The 19,419-nt window shown below is 51.4% G+C and overlaps 1 protein-coding gene across 2 annotated transcripts in view; it reads right to left on the bottom strand.

Moving 5' to 3' along the window:
- MYO7A (myosin VIIA) overlaps positions 1–19,419 on the bottom strand; it is a 148,371-nt gene that overhangs the window by 66,928 nt on the left and 62,024 nt on the right. For both annotated transcript variants that reach the window (XM_044284681.1, XM_044284682.1), the window contains 5 exons: positions 14,091–14,228; positions 8,690–8,848; positions 7,853–7,945; positions 2,608–2,702; positions 1,757–1,841 (listed from right to left, as the gene is read on the bottom strand). In XM_044284681.1, coding sequence (XP_044140616.1) covers positions 1,757–1,841; positions 2,608–2,702; positions 7,853–7,945; positions 8,690–8,848; positions 14,091–14,228 — 570 coding nt within the window. The remainder of the gene's footprint in view (positions 1–1,756; positions 1,842–2,607; positions 2,703–7,852; positions 7,946–8,689; positions 8,849–14,090; positions 14,229–19,419) is intronic.

The following is a 19,419-nucleotide window of genomic DNA, read 5'->3' as shown; positions in this document are numbered from 1 at the left end:
AGCAGAACGTCCTGTATTTGCGCCTGCGCTGGACACCTTCAGCGCTTGCGCAATAGAATATGCAGCCGCCATCTTGGAAACCTGTGGACGCCTAATATTGTTTACAAGGGTAACTCATGGACACCAGGGGGCTAAGGTAAGCCACGTATGTCATTACAAAAACACTGTTAATCCACAAAAGTTGGCAAATATTTTTGCTGAATTTTGAGTTTTCTGCAGCATTTTTTTAGCGGGAATTATTAAACACGGTGCAGACATGTTTTTTTTTCTGTAGTGTCATTTTTTCTTCTTGCATTTTTTGGGTCAACAGCATTTTTTTTTTAAATCATCCGATTTTGGGCTTATTTTTTGGCGTATTTGTGCCATAGACATCCATTGTTTTTTTCCCCTGAAAAAAAATTCTACAGCCAAGAGGAAGTGACATCAGAGGGCGGTATCTACTCCCACCCATAGCACAATGCAAAATTACTGATACCCCCACCCATAGTGACTATTTTTGGCGTCATGTATAACGGAACCAAATGGAACCGTTATTTGTCCCCATAGACCTGTATTAGGACGGAGCAAAACTGAATGCCTCTTAAAGGCTTCCATTTTGAATTCCGTCCTAACATTCCATCATATTCCGTTATATCTCAGTCACAATGGAACCTATAACGGAATTCCATAACGCAAATGCAAACCCGCCCTTACTTTGTTTTTTAAATGACATCAGAGGGCGTACATACTTATCTGTTTAAAGCCCTTCTGTCAGCAGATCTGTCCCTAGGACACTATCTGACCTGTTACATGTGCGCTTGGCAGCTGACGGCATCTGTGTTGGTCCCATGTTCATATGTGTCCGCATTGCTGAGAAAAATTATGTTTTAACAGGGGTGCATCACTAATGAGGCCAGGTGAGGCAATTGCCTCAGGCGGCAAGACCTAGAGACAAGTGAGGGCAATAGTAGGCCTGTGGGAATATCTCTCTATATTCAACTGTATCACAGTATGCCTTAAACATACTGTTGGGCGCCGTTTAAATTTTCGGCTCAGGCAGCAAAAAGGCTGGATGCACCCCTGTGTTTTAATATATGCAAATTAGCCTCTAGGTGCAACAGGGGCATTGCCATTACTCCTAGAGACTCTGCTCTCTGCAACTGCTGCGTCCTCTGCACTTTGATTGACAGGACCATTAGGGTGAACATGATCACACCTGGTCCTGACTTCTCCTAAAGTAAAATCAAAGTGCAGAAGGTGCGGCAGAGAGAGCAGGTGAGGGACTACGGCTCAGACACCCATCACCTAAGATCACATTCAGGCGAGACCAACTCACAGCCTACATTACATAGTGGACACTTTTATCCACATGTTAGCCTGAAATTCAGGAGAGAGACATCGGCAAGATATCATACCAGAGGTGCCATTATCTGTGACTTTGTCAGCCACCGTTCCTCATCATCTGGGAAGAAAAATTGCACTATATGCAACTACTGCTGGATGTACTACAACTCCTATTTTGCACAGTAAAGAGAGACTTTCATTCTTCTACTTCTGGCCTGATTCCTTATACCACCTTTCCACTGCACTGATCCCGAGGGAGCAATGGCCTGCGGGAGTACACTGAGACACATCATCTCATCAGGGCCACTACCACTCCCATCCTCTGCACCAGATCCTCAGGGGCTCACTGCAATGGCGGGAGGGCAATTAAAGGGAAAATTGAAAGAATCTGACTCAGTTATTGTCCACCTCTTCCTCCATCGTGTAAGCTTACCACAGAGTAGTTTCTTCTGCAGTTGTATCCTCTCCAGTATCTCTGGATCATAAGAACCGATTTTCTAACTTTTACAAAGTTGGACCTGGAAATAAATAAAAAAAATGGATTCAATCCAAAGTATTGCTATTCTAAAGAGCCATGGCGAAATGTAGGGGTCACACGTGGGCAGCTCCGGGTCAGGGTGTCTGAGGAGGTCCCTCTGCTACATAGGAAAACACACACTTGATCATTTTTGAAGGGATGTCCCAAGGGGATATGTAGGTGCAGTGCACCACCACAATTTTTCCATCATCAACACACCCTTTTATCAGGCCACGCCCCCTTATTAGACAAACCACGCCCCTGTTGTGCAGTGCTCCACCCCCTCTCACACTAAAAGCCTGTCTGCTACATGGGAAGACACAGCCTTGATCCTTTTTGAAATGAGGGCTCTGGGAGACATGTAAGTGCACCGCCAAAATCTTTTTGCATCAGCGCGCTCTTCTAGCAGGTCAAGGACCCTTAGAACACAAACCACGCCCCATTGTACAGAGCTCCACCCCCTTTTATATGGCAGTCTACCCCATGTCAACCTGAACCATGCTCCTCAATGCATTTTGGGCACTTGGCTGGGTCTGATGATGTAATATCCCAGCAGCACCACATACAGGTAAAGTACATGGAGGACTTCTGTCCAGAAGAAAGCAGCCCTCCGTGGTGCACCTGGGAGAAAGTTCCTCCTTTTTGCGAGAGCCCCCCAGTTCTTCCAGTAGAGTTGGCATGTAGGAGATGAAACCAGTATTCCGAATATCGCATCGTAGATTTTGTATTAGGGCCCAGGAGCTTCTACACCTCGGGAGCCACCTCACCTGTCCTTGAAGCCCCGCACCACCTTCTGGATGAGGATGACTTTGTCGGTGATGGCTCTGTCTCTTTCAATCTCCAGCAGCATATCATGGTGGTCCTGTAATACAGAACAATAGTGATGCTGAGGTTCCCCCACACTGAGCGATGTGTAAGTAATAACCCCCCCCCCCCAATGGAAAATAGAGTCCACACCACTGATTCTAATCCACTGCCATCATTATAAATGAGCACGACTGGCCCACCTCAACAATCATGTCAAAGTCCCCAACATTTTACCCTGTGATGTGGAAATACGGACCCTGCACCCCCTCGCAACACACACCGCTAACCCCATCTTTTGACCAATGACTCGCATCTCCCTAAACGCTTGCCTATGACTGATATAAAAATACTAAGCTGCCCCCCCCCCACTAAAATTTGCAGAAATACTAATGTAACACCCCAGAGTTGTGTTACTACACTCCTCTACCCCGCTACTATCTTCCAAGAGCCTTTATACTGATATTTGATGTTATGCAAGCGGGTGTGGACCTACTGCGCTACTGACTGGGTATACTACGGAGGGGCGTAACTAAGCAGCTACCTGGTATTCACTAGAGCCCCTGATGGTGGGGATAGGCTTGGGCCGTAGAGTAGCTGCCAGGTGTCACTCCAGAGTAGTCCCCAAGTCAGTGGCAGCTGACAAGGTGGTCAGAGTACTCTGTGCAAGCACCGAGGGGACGTACGAGGCCTGGAGGTACGGGTCAGGACAGGCGGCAATCAAGCAAATTCAGCAAACAAGATCCGAGGTCAGGGGCAGGCAGCAAACAGGCAAAGTCCATAAACGAAGTCCGAGGTCAGAGGCAGGCGGCAGAAAGCAAAGTCCAGGAGTACAATAGCAGGATTCGGTACACAGGAAGGCAGACAAGATAAACACCTTTGCACAGGGGCTAGACACTGTGGTAGGAAGTGCCTTTAAATACCTGCTGCAATCCAGCCATAGGCTGCTGAGACAGAGGGCGTGTGTGTGCTGCCTCTTAGGTGAAGAGAGACACAACCATGCAAGCTTCAACACTAATGCAAGTCTCCAGCAGGAAGGAACATATGTAGTAGAAGCAAGTTGTTGCCCATGTTTGTCAGCAGGACGACAGGAGGAAAAAGAGGGAGCCTGCCGCCCGTGCCTGCGGTTAGGAGCAGCGGCGCCGGCACAGACTGCAGGCCTAACATCTGATATGATTTTGCTCATGTCTTCCACAAATGTACATACAAATCTATGTTAAATGCAATTGTTCATGTAATTTGCTTGGTTACCAGTAGGTGGCAGCAACCCATTGGCAAGTACACGTCACAGTTTAGTGAATCTAAGCTGGAATGGTTTATTCCAGCTTAGCTCCCCCTCTGGGGAGAGGTGGGCTGGTCCCATATCTTGCAGCATGGGTGGAGAAGGAATTTTAGTCAGTGTAGCCTCCCCCCTGCTAGGGGAAGGCTGTGTAATAGTGTCCAGGTGACCCCTTCTTAGGGAAGACAGCATGGACCTAGTCTCGGCTGAGACTTGGCCATATACCCAGTCTGAGCACCTTCAGCTCTGCTGGATGAGGAAAGCAAAAAACTACAGACAAACGCCAGAGTTCCAGGAAAAAAGCATCCCCTGAGAATCCATCTGTGAGATAAGTCCAGAGACCTAGGAAAAGCTAGTCTGTTCCCATAGAGCAGAAGGTACAGATAAGTGCAGAAGCTAACCCTGCCGCAGTTACAGAGCTACTAAGCAGACATTTATCCTGCAAGCTCCACATTTAAAGCAGAAGTACTCATTTCTGCCAATGATTGCCAAAACCTGCTGGGACCAAGAGACCAAAGCTGTATACTGTTTGGATGCAAGTTATTCCACGTAAAGCAACTTTTGAACTTCATCTAAAGGTCTGGACATCATTTATTCGGACAAGTTCCTCTATTACTCCTACTATCACTACACTCAAATTTATTGCAAGTGAGCCAGGAGTCCAGCCGTACCCAGGTAGGAGACACCGTGACACAACTAACATCAAGCTATAGAGACAATATAGGCCATTACACCACTCTGGCATTCCTAATCTGGGACGTGCGCTATAACACCTTGGAAGGGCCCTGGGATAGTACCCTGCGCACGCTGCAATTGGTGTCACGACAAATACAGGATATATTATCCACCTGACCCGACCACTGCACTAAATGTGGCGTCACCGAACCCGTTCCTGGTCACTGCACTAACACCCCCTTATACTGCTTGCTGATGACTATTATACAAAATACTGACAACCCCTCCTATAGTGTTTGTCAGTAACCAATTGTGAAATCCTGACACCCCCACCAATAGGGCTTGTCCATGACCAATGCAAAAACACTGACACTTTCACCCATAGTGCTTGTCTATGACCTCTGCAAAATATTAACACCCCCACATACAGTAATCGTCTATGACCAATGTAAAAATACTGACACCTCCACCCACAGCGCTCGTCTATGATCAGTGCACAAATACTGATAGCCTTGACCATTTGTCTATGTCCAGTGGATAAACGGTGATGTCTCTTCTTCCCCCACCCACCAATATTCTATGACTGAAGTAGACACCTTGGCTCGCTCCACCACAGTGCCTGATTATATGTAGAAGTATTAGCACCCTGCCATCACGTGACCAATTCAGAAATACTGGCACACCTTCATATGCAGAGCTCTTGGATGGACCCGGCCCACAGGTCCTGTTTTTCTACACATGTCAATGTTATGGACTGTCCACCCAGAGGTTCTCTCCATTTCCTGCCGGGGAAACCTCAATTTCCTGCAAGTGTTTCCTCCAGGACTGACGGCTGCAGGGCCCCGATAGAAAACATTAGAGAGGATCCTGATCTGAATAAACTCCACAATGGGTTTTGTGGGCAGGATAGCTGGAAAATGGACATGAACAAAAACCTGAAGTTCTCTTCTGGAACTGTCAGATTGATTGAGAATTCATTACTATGCAGAACCCTCCAGAGTGCCCACCAAAAATGCCCCTAGAGTACATGACAGAGATGCCTCCAGATTCTTCCCGCTGTCCAAGCCATCAATATCCTTATACAGTGTCCCAACCTTAGGCACTCTAGGGGGCATCTGTGGCAGGCTCCTTGAGGTTCTTCTAAGGTTGGCACACTGCACTGATGGCTTGGACAGTGGGAAGAATCAGGAGGCATCTATGGCAGGTATTCTAGGGGCATCTTTGGTGGGCACTCTCAGAGGCATCTGTGGCAAGCACTCTAGGGGCATCTGTAGCAGGCTATTTGAGGTTCCTCTGACACAAATGTCTTGTAGAATGCCTGCCACAGATTTCCCCCCAGGGGGCCTTCCATAGATACCTCCCCAGACCCCAAGATTCTCTGCCACAGATTCCCCCAGGGGGCCTGCCACAGATACCTCTCCAAGAGTCTCTGCAACAGATGCCCCCAGAGTGCCTGCCACAGATGTTCCCTACAGTTCCCACCACAGATGTCGCTAGAATGCATGCCACAGATGCCCTCTAGTCTCAGAGTGTCTGTCACAGATGCCCCCAGAGTGTCTGCCACAGATGATCCCTAGACTGCCTACCACAGATGCCCCCTAGAGTTCCCTTCACAGATGCCCCCTAGACTGCCTACCACAGATGCCCTCTAGAGTTCCCTCCACAGATGCCCCCTAGAGTTCCCTTCATATATGCCCCCTAGAGTTCCCTTCACAGATGCCCCCTAGAGTGCCTGCCACAGATGCCCCTTGTACTGAAAGACACTAATGCCCCCTGGAGTGCCTTCTACCAATACCCCCCCAAGAGAGCATGCCTCTGATGTTCCCTGGCCTAGGCTACCCACCACAGATGCCCCTTCTCAGCCTCAGATATCCCTCGAGAGTGCCTGTCTTAGATGCCCCCAGAGGGGCCACCATGGATTTCATCTAAAAAATCAGCTATAATACCACAGGTTGGTGGAGTTAGAAGCCTTTGAGAATACATTTGGGGACCTTTTATGTATATACCGGTGACTCACCATTTTTAAAAAATCATGAACACATATTAACCCCTGCTGACTGCAACATTAAAGGGGGTTGTCCAGGATTAGAAGAACATGGCTGCTCTCTTCCAAAACAGCCCCACCACTGTCCCTGTCCATAGGCTTTGTCTGCTATTGCAGCTCTGTTCCATTGGAGTCAATGGGGCAGAACTGCAATACCACACACAACCTGTGCACAGGGGAGGTGCTGTTTTTGAAAGAAAGCGTCCATGTTCTTCTAATCCTGGACAACCCCTTTAACCAGTATTGGTACTCATCGCTGATTCTGCTTCCACTACCTGTGTGATGTGATAGTGGTCTCAGAAAGTACTCCGTAGCTGCACCCGATGCAGATCCCTGGTGGCAGACATGGTGTCCCATATAAAACCTGCTACCAGTTCTAACATTATACTCGGCTCCAGCATGAAAGTCCCAGCCCTGTGTCTCTTGTGTGGTTTGTACAGGATTTTGGGCTACATCAACACTGTCATACGGTAAGAATGTCTTTGTTGCCCATAGCAACCCATCAGAGCTCAGCTGCCATAGTAACCCATCAGAGCTCAGCTGCCATAGCAACCCTTTAGAGCTCAGCTTTCATAGTCAGCAAACAGAGCTCAGCTTCCATAACAACTAATTAGAGCTCAGCTTCCATAGCAACCAATCAGAGCTCAGCTTCCATAGCAACCAATCAGAGCTCACCTTCCATAGCAACCAATCAGTGCTCAGCTTCCATAGCAACCAATTAGTGCTCAGCATCCATAGCAACCAGAGCACAACTTTCATAGCAACCTATCAGAGCTCAGTTTTCATAGCCGCCAATCGGAGCTCAGCTTTCATAGCCACCAATCAGAGCTCAGTTTTCTTAGCCACCAATCAGAGCTCAGCTTTCATAAAAACCCATCAGAGCTCAGCTTTCTTAGCAACCTTTCATAGGAACCAATCAGAGCTCAGCTTTCATAGCGACCAATCAGAGCTTAGCTGGAAGCAGACAGCGCCATATATAATGTAGTGGACGTGAGGGGTACTGCAGCTCAGCACTTGTCATGGATCTATGTAGAGAATCGTGTCAGACGTGGCCTCTCATATGAAGTCTGGTAACTTGGCACCAAGCCCATCATCACGTGATCTGCCCAGCTTCCTATGTGCTTGTCCAATGCTGGAGGTTAGGAGCCCGGGCTCCTCATGGCTCGTCCCTCACCCATAATTTATAATCCCGGAACACGATGATGAATACCTTTAAGAAAATCTTGGTTTTGCCAATCTGCCAGTCGCCATCCTTGCCCAGCACACGCTCCGCTATACGTTGACCTGTCCCCCGCAGATCCCCCTAGAGAGAAAAAAATTAGGAAAAAAATTAGGAAAAAGGAATTGACTCTTTTTTTTTTATAATTTATAATCTTGTAAATTTTTTTTTTTTTTTTTTGTTGATTTTTTTTATTTCTGGATTCAGGCAGGATGTGAGGTTTACGGGTGAGGCTGGCGATGTTCCTGGCACACTCCATGTTTTTCCCGTATGACACACGGTACGGGATGATGTGCGTATTTGTTTGGTAAAGTGGGTGGATGATGGGAGTTGGTCACTGTTTTGCTATCTCCACTGTGCAGTCTGAGATGGATGATGGGACTTCAGTCTACAGTCTTTACTGCTTTACCATGGCGGAAACCATGACTTTTTTCTCTCTTTCCTATTAGACCGCTAATCCCCCTCCTCAAATGATTCCATAATCCTCACCCTGGACTATGCTCTGCCCATTGACTACTTTACCCCCCCCCCCCCCCCCCCCCCCATGTAATTTCTCTTGCCCCGGCTTTCTTCCGGAGCACCACCATTGACCAGAGAAAATTGTGGTTTGGCATAAAATGTCAGTCAGCTCCTGCAAAAGCCATTCAAATTATATCATGCAATGACATTAAAGTCCTACGCCAGGTCCAGTTCCCCTTTTGTGATGACACAGGGGTTCCGGAAGATAACATATGTTCTTTTCCCCTATACCTGTGTTGTTGAAACACTGTACAACTACAAGCCCCACCATGCTACACACTGCAGGTTTTCTCTCCCTAGAGATAATACCTGTTTGTAAGCAGGCTTCACCCCCGGCATTAACACACGATAACGGTCCACAAACTCCACAAACGTATAGCGTATGGGGTACCCAGCTCTGCGGATGCGAATGGTCTCCATCATTCCCGAGTACCTCAGCTGACGGATGCACAGCTCTCTGTCAAACAGCTGCCGGAGAACAAGGAAATGGTTAGCACAAGAAACAGAGGATTCTGGGAAAGCTAGGTGGAAAACAATATGGCTGCCATTACCGCTCCCAAAAGTGTTGTCACCCAGCTTTCCAGGCTCCTGAATATCAATATGTGCATTGTATCCTCCCTCTCAACCATCTCATTGCAGATCTAATGTTGGGACCACCTCCTGGACACTGCCCATGAAGGAACCACCTCCTGGACACTGCACATGAAGGGACCACCTCCTGGACACAGAACATGAAGGGACCGCCTCCTGGACACAGAACATGAAAGGACCACCTCCTGGACACTGCCCCCGAAGGGACCGCCTCCTGGGCACAGAACATGAAGCGACCGCCTCCTGGACACAGAACATGAAGGGACCACCTCCTGGACACAGAACATGAAGGGACCACCTCCTGGACACAGAACATGAAGGGACCACCTCCTGGTCACTGTACATGAAGGGACCGCCTCCTGGACACAGAACATGAAGGGACCACCTCCTGGACACAGAACATGAAGGGACCACCTCCTGGACACAGAACATGAAGGGACCACCTCCTGGGCACAGAACATGAAGGGACCACCTCCTGGACACAGAACATGAAGGGACCACCTCCTGGGCACAGAACATGAAGGGACCACCTCCTGGACACTGTACATGAAGCGACCGCCTCCTGGGCACAGAACATGAAGGGACCACCTCCTGGACACTGTACATGAAGGGACCACCTCCTGGGCACAGAACATGAAGGGACCACCTCCTGGACACTGCACATGAAGGGACCACCTCCTGGACACTGTACATGAAGGGACCACCTCCTGGACACAGAACATGAAGGCACCACCTCCTGGACACAGAACATGAAGGGACCACCTCCTGGACACAGAACATAAAGAGACCGCCTCCTGAACAATGCACATGAAGGGACCACCTCCTGGACACTGCACATAAAGGAACCACCTTCTGGACACTGCACATGAAGGGACCGCCTCCTGGACACTGCAAATGAAGGGACCTCCTCCTGGACACTGCACATGAAGGGACCACCTCCTGGACACTGCACATGAGGGGACCACCTCCTGGACACAGAACATAAAGGGACCACCTCCTGAACAATGCACATGAAGTGACTGCCTCCTGGACACTGTACATGAAGGGACCACCTCCTGGACACTGTACATGAAGGGACCACCTCCTGAACAATGCACATGAAGGGACCGCCTCCCGGACACTGTACATGAAGGGACCACCTCCTGGACACTGCACATGAGGGAACCACCTCCTGAACAATGCACATGAAGGGACCGCCTCCTGGACACTGTACATGAAGGGACCACCTCCTGGACACTGCACATGAGGGGACCACCTCCTGGACACTGTACATGAAGGGACCACCTCCTGGACACAGAACATAAAGGGACCACCTCCTGAACAATGCACATGAAGGGACCGCCTCCTGGACACTGCACATAAAGGAACCACCTTCTGGACACTGCCCATGAAGGGACCGCCTCCTGGGCACAGAACATGAAGGGACCACCTTCTGGACACTGCACATGAAGGGACCGCCTCCTGGACACTGCACATAAAGGAACCACCTTCTGGACACTGCCCATGAAGGGACCGCCTCCTGGGCACAGAACATGAAGGGACCACCTCCTGGACACTGCCCATGAAGGGACCGCCTCCTGAACACTGCCCATGAAGGGACCGCCTCCTGAACACTGCCCATGAAGGGACCGCCTCCTGAACACTGCACATGAAGGGACCACCTCCTGGACACTGCCCATGAAGGGACCGCCTCCTGAACACTGCCCATGAAGGGACCGCCTCCTGAACACTGCCCATGAAGGGACCGCCTCCTGAACACTGCACATGAAGGGACCACCTCCTGGACACTGCCCATGAAGGGGACCGCCTCCTGGGCACAGAACATGTAGGGACCGCCTCCTGGGCACAGAACATAAAGGGACCGCCTCCTGGACACTGCACATAAAGGGATCGCCTCCTGGTCATTGTCCAGTACCCCAAGTGTAGGTATCAGCTATAGTACTTGGTGTCAGGTAGGTGCACCCCGCTCTAAGGGGAGACTCTGAATATAATCCAGCACAGATCACCTCATCAGTCTGCCATTTAATTATATGGGTACACATTATATCTGTATAACACTGCTATCATGACACGTTCCTGATCCATCTCATCTACCCACACTACAGTATGTCACCTCCAGCAGCACCCTGCTTGTTCACGGTTTCCTGGTGCAAGCAGATTTTTCTCTACACCGTCCAGAATTAAAACAACATAAAACAGCAAAAAATGTCCCGAATGTCTATAACACGGGATGTACAGACGCTGACACGGGCCCCAACATCACTGTTTCTGGGCAGCAGATCGTCCGGTGTAAACTGAGAGCTGCTACCCAGAAACAATGAATTTGTATGGGAATGAGCGAATACACCAGCGATCATTCATCCCCATACAATCACTTAACGGAGAGCTTGTTCCCAAACATTTCCTGCACATTCTGCCAGTGTAAAGGAACAGCTAGGCCTGGATACACACAGGGAGTTAGAGATGGTCAGAAATCATACATTATGGGCTGTGCTTGTCAATATTATGGGGGCACTGTGGATGTCACTGCTATGGGGACACCGTGGATGTCACTGTTATAAGAGCACTGTGGATGTCACTGCTATGGGGGCACTGTGGATGTCACTGCTATGGGGGCACTGTGGATGTCACTGCTATGGGGGCACTGTGGATGTTACTGTTATGGGCGCACTGTGGATGTCACTGCTATGGGGACACCGTGGATGTCACTGTTATAAGAGCACTGTGGATCTCACTGCTATGGGGGCACTGTGGATGTCACCGTTATGGGGGCACTGTGGATGTCACTGCTATGGGGGCACTGTGGATGTCACTGCTATGGGGGCACTGTTGATGTCACTGCTATGGGGGCGCTGTGGATGTCACTGCTATGGGGGCACTGTGGATGTCACTGTTATGTGGCGCTGGGGCTGTCACTGTTATGGGAGATCTCTGGATGTCACTGTTATGGGGGGCTGTGGCTGTCACTGTTATGGGGGCACTGTGGGAGTCACTGTTATGGGAGATCTCTGGATGTCACTGTTATAGGGGCGCTGTGGCTGTCACTGTTATGGGGGCGCTGTGGCTGTCACTGTTATGGGAGATCTCTGGATGTCATTGTTATGGGGGCGCTGTGGATGTCACTGTTATGGGGGCTCTGTGGATGTCACTGCTATGGGGGCGCTGTGGATGTCTCTGTATGGGGGCACTGTGGATGTCACTGTTATCGGAGATCTGTGGATGTCACTGCTATGGGGGCGCTGTGGATGTCACTGTTATGGGGACACTGTGGATGTCACTGTTATGGGAGATCTCTGGATGTCACTGTTATGTGGCGCTGTGGCTGTCACTGTTATGGGGGCGCTGTGGATGTCACTGTTATGGGAGATCTCTGGATGTCACTGTTATGGGGGCGCTGTGGATGTCACTGTTATGGGGGCACTGTGGATGTCACTGTTATGGGGGCGCTGTGGATGTCACTGTTATGTGGGCACTGTGGATGTCTCTGTTATGTGGGCACTGTGGATGTCTCTGTTATGGGGGCACTGTGGATGTCACTGTTATGGGGGCGCTGTAGATGTCACTGTTATGGGGGCACTGTGGATGTCACTGTTATGGGAGATCTGTTAATGTCACTGCTATGGGGGCACTGTGGATGTCACTGTTATGGGAGATCTCTGGATGTCACTGTTATGGGGGCGCTGTGGATGTCACTGTTATGTGGCGCTGTGGCTGTCACTGTTATGGGAGATCTGTGGATGTCACTGTTATGTGGGCACTGTGGATGTCACTGTTATGGGAGATCTGTGGCTGTCACTGTTATGGGGGCACTGTGGATGTCACTGTTATGTGGGCACTGTGGATGTCACTGTTATGGGGACACTGTGGATGTTACTGTTATGTGGCGCTGTGGCTGTCACTGTTATGGGGACACTGTGGATGTCACTGTTATGGGAGATCTCTAGATGTCACTGTTATGGGGGCGCTGTGGATGTCACTGTTATGGGGGCGCTGTGGATGTCACTGTTATGGGAGATCTGTGGATGTCACTGTTATGGGGACACCGTGGATGTCACTGTTATAAGAGCACTGTGGATGTCACTGCTTTGGTGGCGCTGTGGACTTAAATGTTATGGGGGCGCTGTGGATGTCACTGTTATGAGAGATCTCTGGATGTCACTGTTATGGGGGCGCTGTGGATGTCACTGTTATGGGGGCGCTGTGGATGTCACTGTTATGGGGGCGCTGTGGATGTCACTGTTATGTGGACACTGTGGATGTCACTGTTATGGGGGCACTGTGGATGTCACTGTTATAGGGGATCTGTGGATGTCACTGTTATGGGGGATCTGTGGATGTCACTGTTATGGGGTCTCTGTGGATGTCACTGTTATGGGGGCGCTGTGGATGTCACTGTTATGGGGGCGCTGTGGATGTCACTGTTATGGGGTCTCTGTGGATGTCACTGTTATGGGGGGCACTGTGGATGTCACTGTTATGGGGGATCTGTGGATGTCACTGTTATGGGGGCACTGTGGATGTCACTGTTATGGGGGGCACTGTGGATGTCACTGTTATGGGGGCACTGTGGATGTCACTGTTATGGGGGCACTGTGGATGTCACTGTTATGGGGGCACTGTGGATGTCACTGTTATGGGGGGCACTGTGGATGTCACTGTTATGGGGGCGCTGTGGATGTCACTGTTATGTGGGCACTGTGGATGTCACTGTTATGGGGGCTCTGTGGATGTCACTGTTATGGGGGCGCTGTGGATGTCACTGATGCCCATAAACATAACTTCTGTCCTGAGGTCAAGGAGGTTGACCCATATCCCTTGGTCGTGGATAGAAGGAGGTCCCAGAAGACCTCAGCACCCGTCAGTCATAATGGAAGGGAAATGTCCTATTTGTACGTTATTTGGGGTGCAGGGTAAACTGAGGTACTGCCATGAACACATGAAGGCATACAAACTCTATGAGCATGCTGTGATCTGTAGTCCGACAGCATCAGCTCCATCGTCTATGTTAACCCTTCTCTTGCCAGGCTGACTGCACAGCTTATGGCCAATGTAGGTAACGCCACCAGCATATAAAGCAAACATAATGGTGCCCTCTCCGGTGCCCGCCAGATAAACTTACCATAGGCTTCTTGTATTCATTGGGCTTGATACAGCGGACGAAGAAGGGCTGACACACGCTCAGGGTTCTCATGAGCAGCTCCAGTGAGCGCTTGAACTGACTGCTCAGGGTGGGCGAGCGTTTCCTGGTCTCTGCCCCCTACAAAAAATACATTGGAATTAGCAGCAAACAAATCTGTGCCAGGAAATGAAGGGATGATAAGAAGCTCTTCCTCTCTGAGTGTCACCAGGATGATGGGAAACACTGCCGGAGGGGGCAGAGGTGCAAATCCACACCACTGGAGTAACCCCTGCCCTGCCAGGATGATGGGAAACACTGCCGGAGGGGGCAGAAGTGCAAATCTACACCACTGGAGTAACCCCTGCCATGCCAGGATGATGGGAAACACTTCCGGAGGGGGCAGAGGTGCAAATCTACACCACTGGAGTAACCCCTGCCATGCCAGGATGATGGGAAACACTGCCGGAGGGGGCAGAGGTGCAAATCCACACCACTGGAGTAACCCCTGCCCTGCCAGGATGATGGGAAACACTGCCGGAGGGGGCAGAAGTGCAAATCTACACCACTGGAGTAACCCCTGCCATGCCAGGATGATGGGAAACACTGCCGGAGGGGGCAGAGGTGCAAATCTACACCACTGGAGTAACCCCTGCCCTGCCAGGATGATGGGAAACACTGCCGGAGGGGGCAGAGGTGCAAATCTACACCACTGGAGTAACCCCTGCCATGCCAGGATGATGGGAAACACTGCCGGAGGGGGCAGAGGTGCAAATCCACACCACTGGAGTAACCCCTGCCCTGCCAGGATGATGGGAAACACTGCCGGAGGGGGCAGAGGTGCAAATCTACACCACTGGAGTAACCCCTGCCCTGCCAGGATGATGGGAAACACTGCCGGAGGGGGCAGAAGTGCAAATCCACACCACTGGAGTAACCCCTGCCCTGCCAGGATGATGGGAAACACTGCCGGAGGGGGCAGAAGTGCAAATCCACACCACTGGAGTAACCCCTGCCCTGCCAGGATGATAGGAAACACTGCCGGAGGGGGCAGAGGTGCAAATCCACACCACTGGAGTAACCCCTGCCCTGCCAGGATGATGGGAAACACTGCTGGAGGGGGCAGAGGTGCAAATCTACACCACTGGAGTAACCCCTGCCCTGCCAGGATGATGGGAAACACTGCCGAGGGGACAGAAGTGCAAATCCACACCACTGGAGTAACCCCTGCCCTGCCAGGATGATGGGAAACACTGCCGGAGGGGGCAGAGGTGCAAATCCACACCACTGGAGTAACCCCTGCCCTGCCAGGATGATGGGAAACACTGCTGGAGGGGGCAGAGGTGCAAATCTACACCACTGGAGTAACCCCTGCCCTGCCAGGATGATGGGAAAAACTGCCGAGGGGACAGAAGTGCAAATCCACACCACTGGAGTAACCCCTGCCCTGCCAGGATGATGGGAAACACTGCCGGAGGGGGCAGAGGTGCAAATCTACACCACTGGAGTAACCCCTGCCCTGCCAGGATGATGGGAAACACTGCCGGAGGGGGCAGAGGTGCAAATCCACACCACTGGAGTAACCCCTGCCCTGCCAGGATGATGGGAAACACTGCTGAGGGGACAGAAGTGCAAATCTACACCACTGGAGTAACCCCTGCCCTGCCAGGATGATGGGAAACACTGCCGGAGGGGGCAGAGGTGCAAATCCACACCACTGGAGTAACCCCTGCCCTGCCAGGATGATGGGAAACACTGCCGGAGGGGGCAGAGGTGCAAATCCACACCACTGGAGTAACCCCTGCCATGCCAGGATGATGGGAAACACTGCCGGAGGGGGCAGAGGTGCAAATCCACACCACTGGAGTAACCCCTGCCCTGCCAGGATGATGGGAAACACTGCCGGAGGGGGCAGAGGTGCAAATCTACACCACTGGAGTAACCCCTGCCCTGCCAGGATGATGGGAAACACTGCCGGAGGGGGCAGAGGTGCAAATCCACACCACTGGAGTAACCCCTGCCCTGCCAGGATGATGGGAAACACTGCCGGAGGGGGCAGAGGTGCAAATCCACACCACTGGAGTAACCCCTGCCATGCCAGGATGATGGGAAACACTGCCGGAGGGGGCAGAGGTGCAAATCCACACCACTGGAGTAACCCCTGCCCTGCCAGGATGATGGGAAACACTGCCGGAGGGGGCAGAGGTGCAAATCTACACCACTGGAGTAACCCCTGCCCTGCCAGGATGATGGGAAACACTGCCGGAGGGGGCAGAGGTGCAAATCCACACCACTGGAGTAACCCCTGCCCTGCCAGGATGATGGGAAACACTGCCGGAGGGGGCAGAGGTGCAAATCTACACCACTGGAGTAACCCCTGCCCTGCCAGGATGATGGGAAACACTGCCGGAGGGGGCAGAGGTGCAAATCTACACCACTGGAGTAACCCCTGCCCTGCCAGGATGATGGGAAACACTGCCGGAGGGGGCAGAGGTGCAAATCCACACCACTGGAGTAACCCCTGCCCTGCCAGGATGATGGGAAACACTGCCGAGGGGACAGAAGTGCAAATCTACACCACTGGAGTAACCCCTGCCCTGCCAGGATGATGGGAAACACTGCCGAGGGGACAGAAGTGCAAATCCACACCACTGGAGTAACCCCTGCCCTGCCAGGATGATGGGAAACACTGCCGGAGGGGGCAGAAGTGCAAATCCACACCACTGGAGTAACCCCTGCCCTGCCAGGATTATAGGAAACACTGCCGGAGGGGGCAGAAGTGCAAATCTACACCACTGGAGTAACCCCTGCCATGCCAGGATGATAGGAAACACTGCCGGATGGGGCAGAGGTGCAAATCTACACCACTGGAGTAACCCCTGCCCTGCCAGGATGATGGGAAACACTGCCGGAGGGGGCAGAGGTGCAAATCCACACCACTGGAGTAACCCCTGCCCTGCCAGGATGATGGGAAACACTGCCGAGGGGACAGAAGTGCAAATCTACACCACTGGAGTAACCCCTGCCCTGCCAGGATGATGGGAAACACTGCCGGAGGGGGCAGAGGGGCAAATCTACACCACTGGAGTAACCCCTGCCCTGCCAGGATGATGGGAAACACTGCCGGAGACGGCAGAGGTGCAAATCTGCACCACTGGAGTAACCCCTGCCATGCCAGGATGATGGGAAACACTGCCGGAGGGGGCAGAGGTGCAAATCTACACCACTGGAGTAACCCCTGCCATGCCAGGATGATGGGAAACACTGCCGGAGGGGGCAGAGGTGCAAATCCACACCACTGGAGTAACCCCTGCCCTGCCAGGATGATGGGAAACACTGCCGGAGGGGGCAGAGGTGCAAATCTACACCACTGGAGTAACCCCTGCCCTGCCAGGATGATGGGAAACACTGCCGGAGGGGGCAGAAGTGCAAATCCACACCACTGGAGTAACCCCTGCCCTGCCAGGATGATAGGAAACACTGCTGGAGGGGGCAGAGGGGCAAATCTACACCACTGGAGTAACCCCTGCCCTGCCAGGATGATGGGAAACACTGCCGGAGGGGGCAGAAGTGCAAATCCACACCACTGGAGTAACCCCTGCCCTGCCAGGATGATAGGAAACACTGCCGGAGGGGGCAGAGGTGCAAATCCACACCACTGGAGTAACCCCTGCCCTGCCAGGATGATGGGAAACACTGCCGGAGGGGGCAGAGGTGCAAATCTACACCACTGGAGTAACCCCTGCCCTGCCAGGATGATGGGAAACACTGCCGAGGGGACAGAAGTGCAAATCCACACCACTGGAGTAACCCCTGCCCTGCCAGGATGATGGGAAACACTGCTAAAACGTACTGTGTACATCTATGATTGTAGATCACAGTCACTCAGCGCAGTACTGCAGTTGTGGTAAGTGATTCCCCATTCAGTCCATTATCCATCAGCAAACGCGGCCATGCGGTCGTGTGACTAAAGCCTGACACGCTCCCACTGCTGCTATAAGAACGCTGGAAGATTTTACATCAAAATACTCATTATTCAGGATTGAAGAGAGGGAGGAGGGGGGTGCAGCTGCAGTATCTCTCCCCCAGTCTGTGTGTGAGTGGCTGCAGACCTCCCAAGTGTCCCTCTTTTTGACCCAAGTCCCTCTGTCCCTCTTTGCTCCTTAAATCTCCCTCTTTTTGATCTGAGATACAGTTTTGCATCATTAATCATTTTGCATCCCAATCATTGTTTGCCGGGCACTGCTTGGTGGGATTTCTAGAAGTTCTGCCCGGTGGGACTGAGCTGCAGTACCAGGCACAGCCACTAGACAATGTGTAACGCTGTGCTGAGACCCTCTTCATTGGTCGGGGTGCCGGAAGTCGGATTACCACCAATCTGATATTGATGGCTTATCCTAAGAACAGACCATCAATAGCAAAGTACAAGAGAACCCCCATAAGTCATCCTCCTATCATCGCATGCAGTCAGACACTCTGAGCGACAGATACTGCAGCTGCATCCCCCTCCTCCCTCTCTTCAGAATAGTCTAGATGGATTTTTTGGTGACTGAGGAGGTTTCTGAACATCCATAGAGAACCTGCAGACGGGAGAAGAGAAACTACAGGCAGCTGGAAGGCAAGGAAGATGCCACTACTCCTAATGGGATAGATTACTGGGTGGTAGCTGGGCATGTACCATGGCGGCTGGGGCACCAACAAGCCAATCTGCCATATTTAAAGTACTAAGGCAGCGGACTCTGCCCAGGTGAAGGAAGGCCCAGCTATGACTCCGTATTACAGCGTATCATACAGTGTCTTCTGCTTCCGATTTATGCAGAAAGAGGTAGGTTCCCTTTAAGGCCAAAAGTCGCGTCCTCAAAGGCACTAACCACCGAGTTATTATTGTATCGGCGTGATGATATAACGCTGAAGTCCGGACACGGGAAACAGGAAAAAACACCAGCGCCGAGGCCGGTCGGGCCTACACTGACTTTCACTCCATCAGCAATGATCAGGAAGTTATAATAGACTAGCGGTTTACGCCGGTCTATGATGTCCCTTGCACACGCCTTGGCCGTCCATGCACCTGGAATGAAATCTACATCAGATTTCAGTCTTCTTTTATGCCATTGAAAGAAGATAAATTCACTTGCCCCCGTCCCCCCTCGCCATGGCTCCTTTTCGGGCGAAACACCACATTGATCAGTACCATAATGACCTTAGCGTGAGTTTTGCGACAGAGACAGATTCTGTACGCCAAAGACTTGAAAAAAGTGCTGCGTGAGTTGGGAATTCTGGGTGAAAAAGGATTTTATTACGTTATATATTATTATAATTATCATGGTATAGC

This window comes from Bufo gargarizans, chromosome 3 (genome assembly GCF_014858855.1).
Source record: "Bufo gargarizans isolate SCDJY-AF-19 chromosome 3, ASM1485885v1, whole genome shotgun sequence".
Taxonomy (NCBI): Eukaryota; Metazoa; Chordata; class Amphibia; order Anura; family Bufonidae; genus Bufo; species Bufo gargarizans.
Note: the sequence above shows the minus strand (reverse complement) of the source record. Positions and strands in the feature narration are given on the sequence as shown.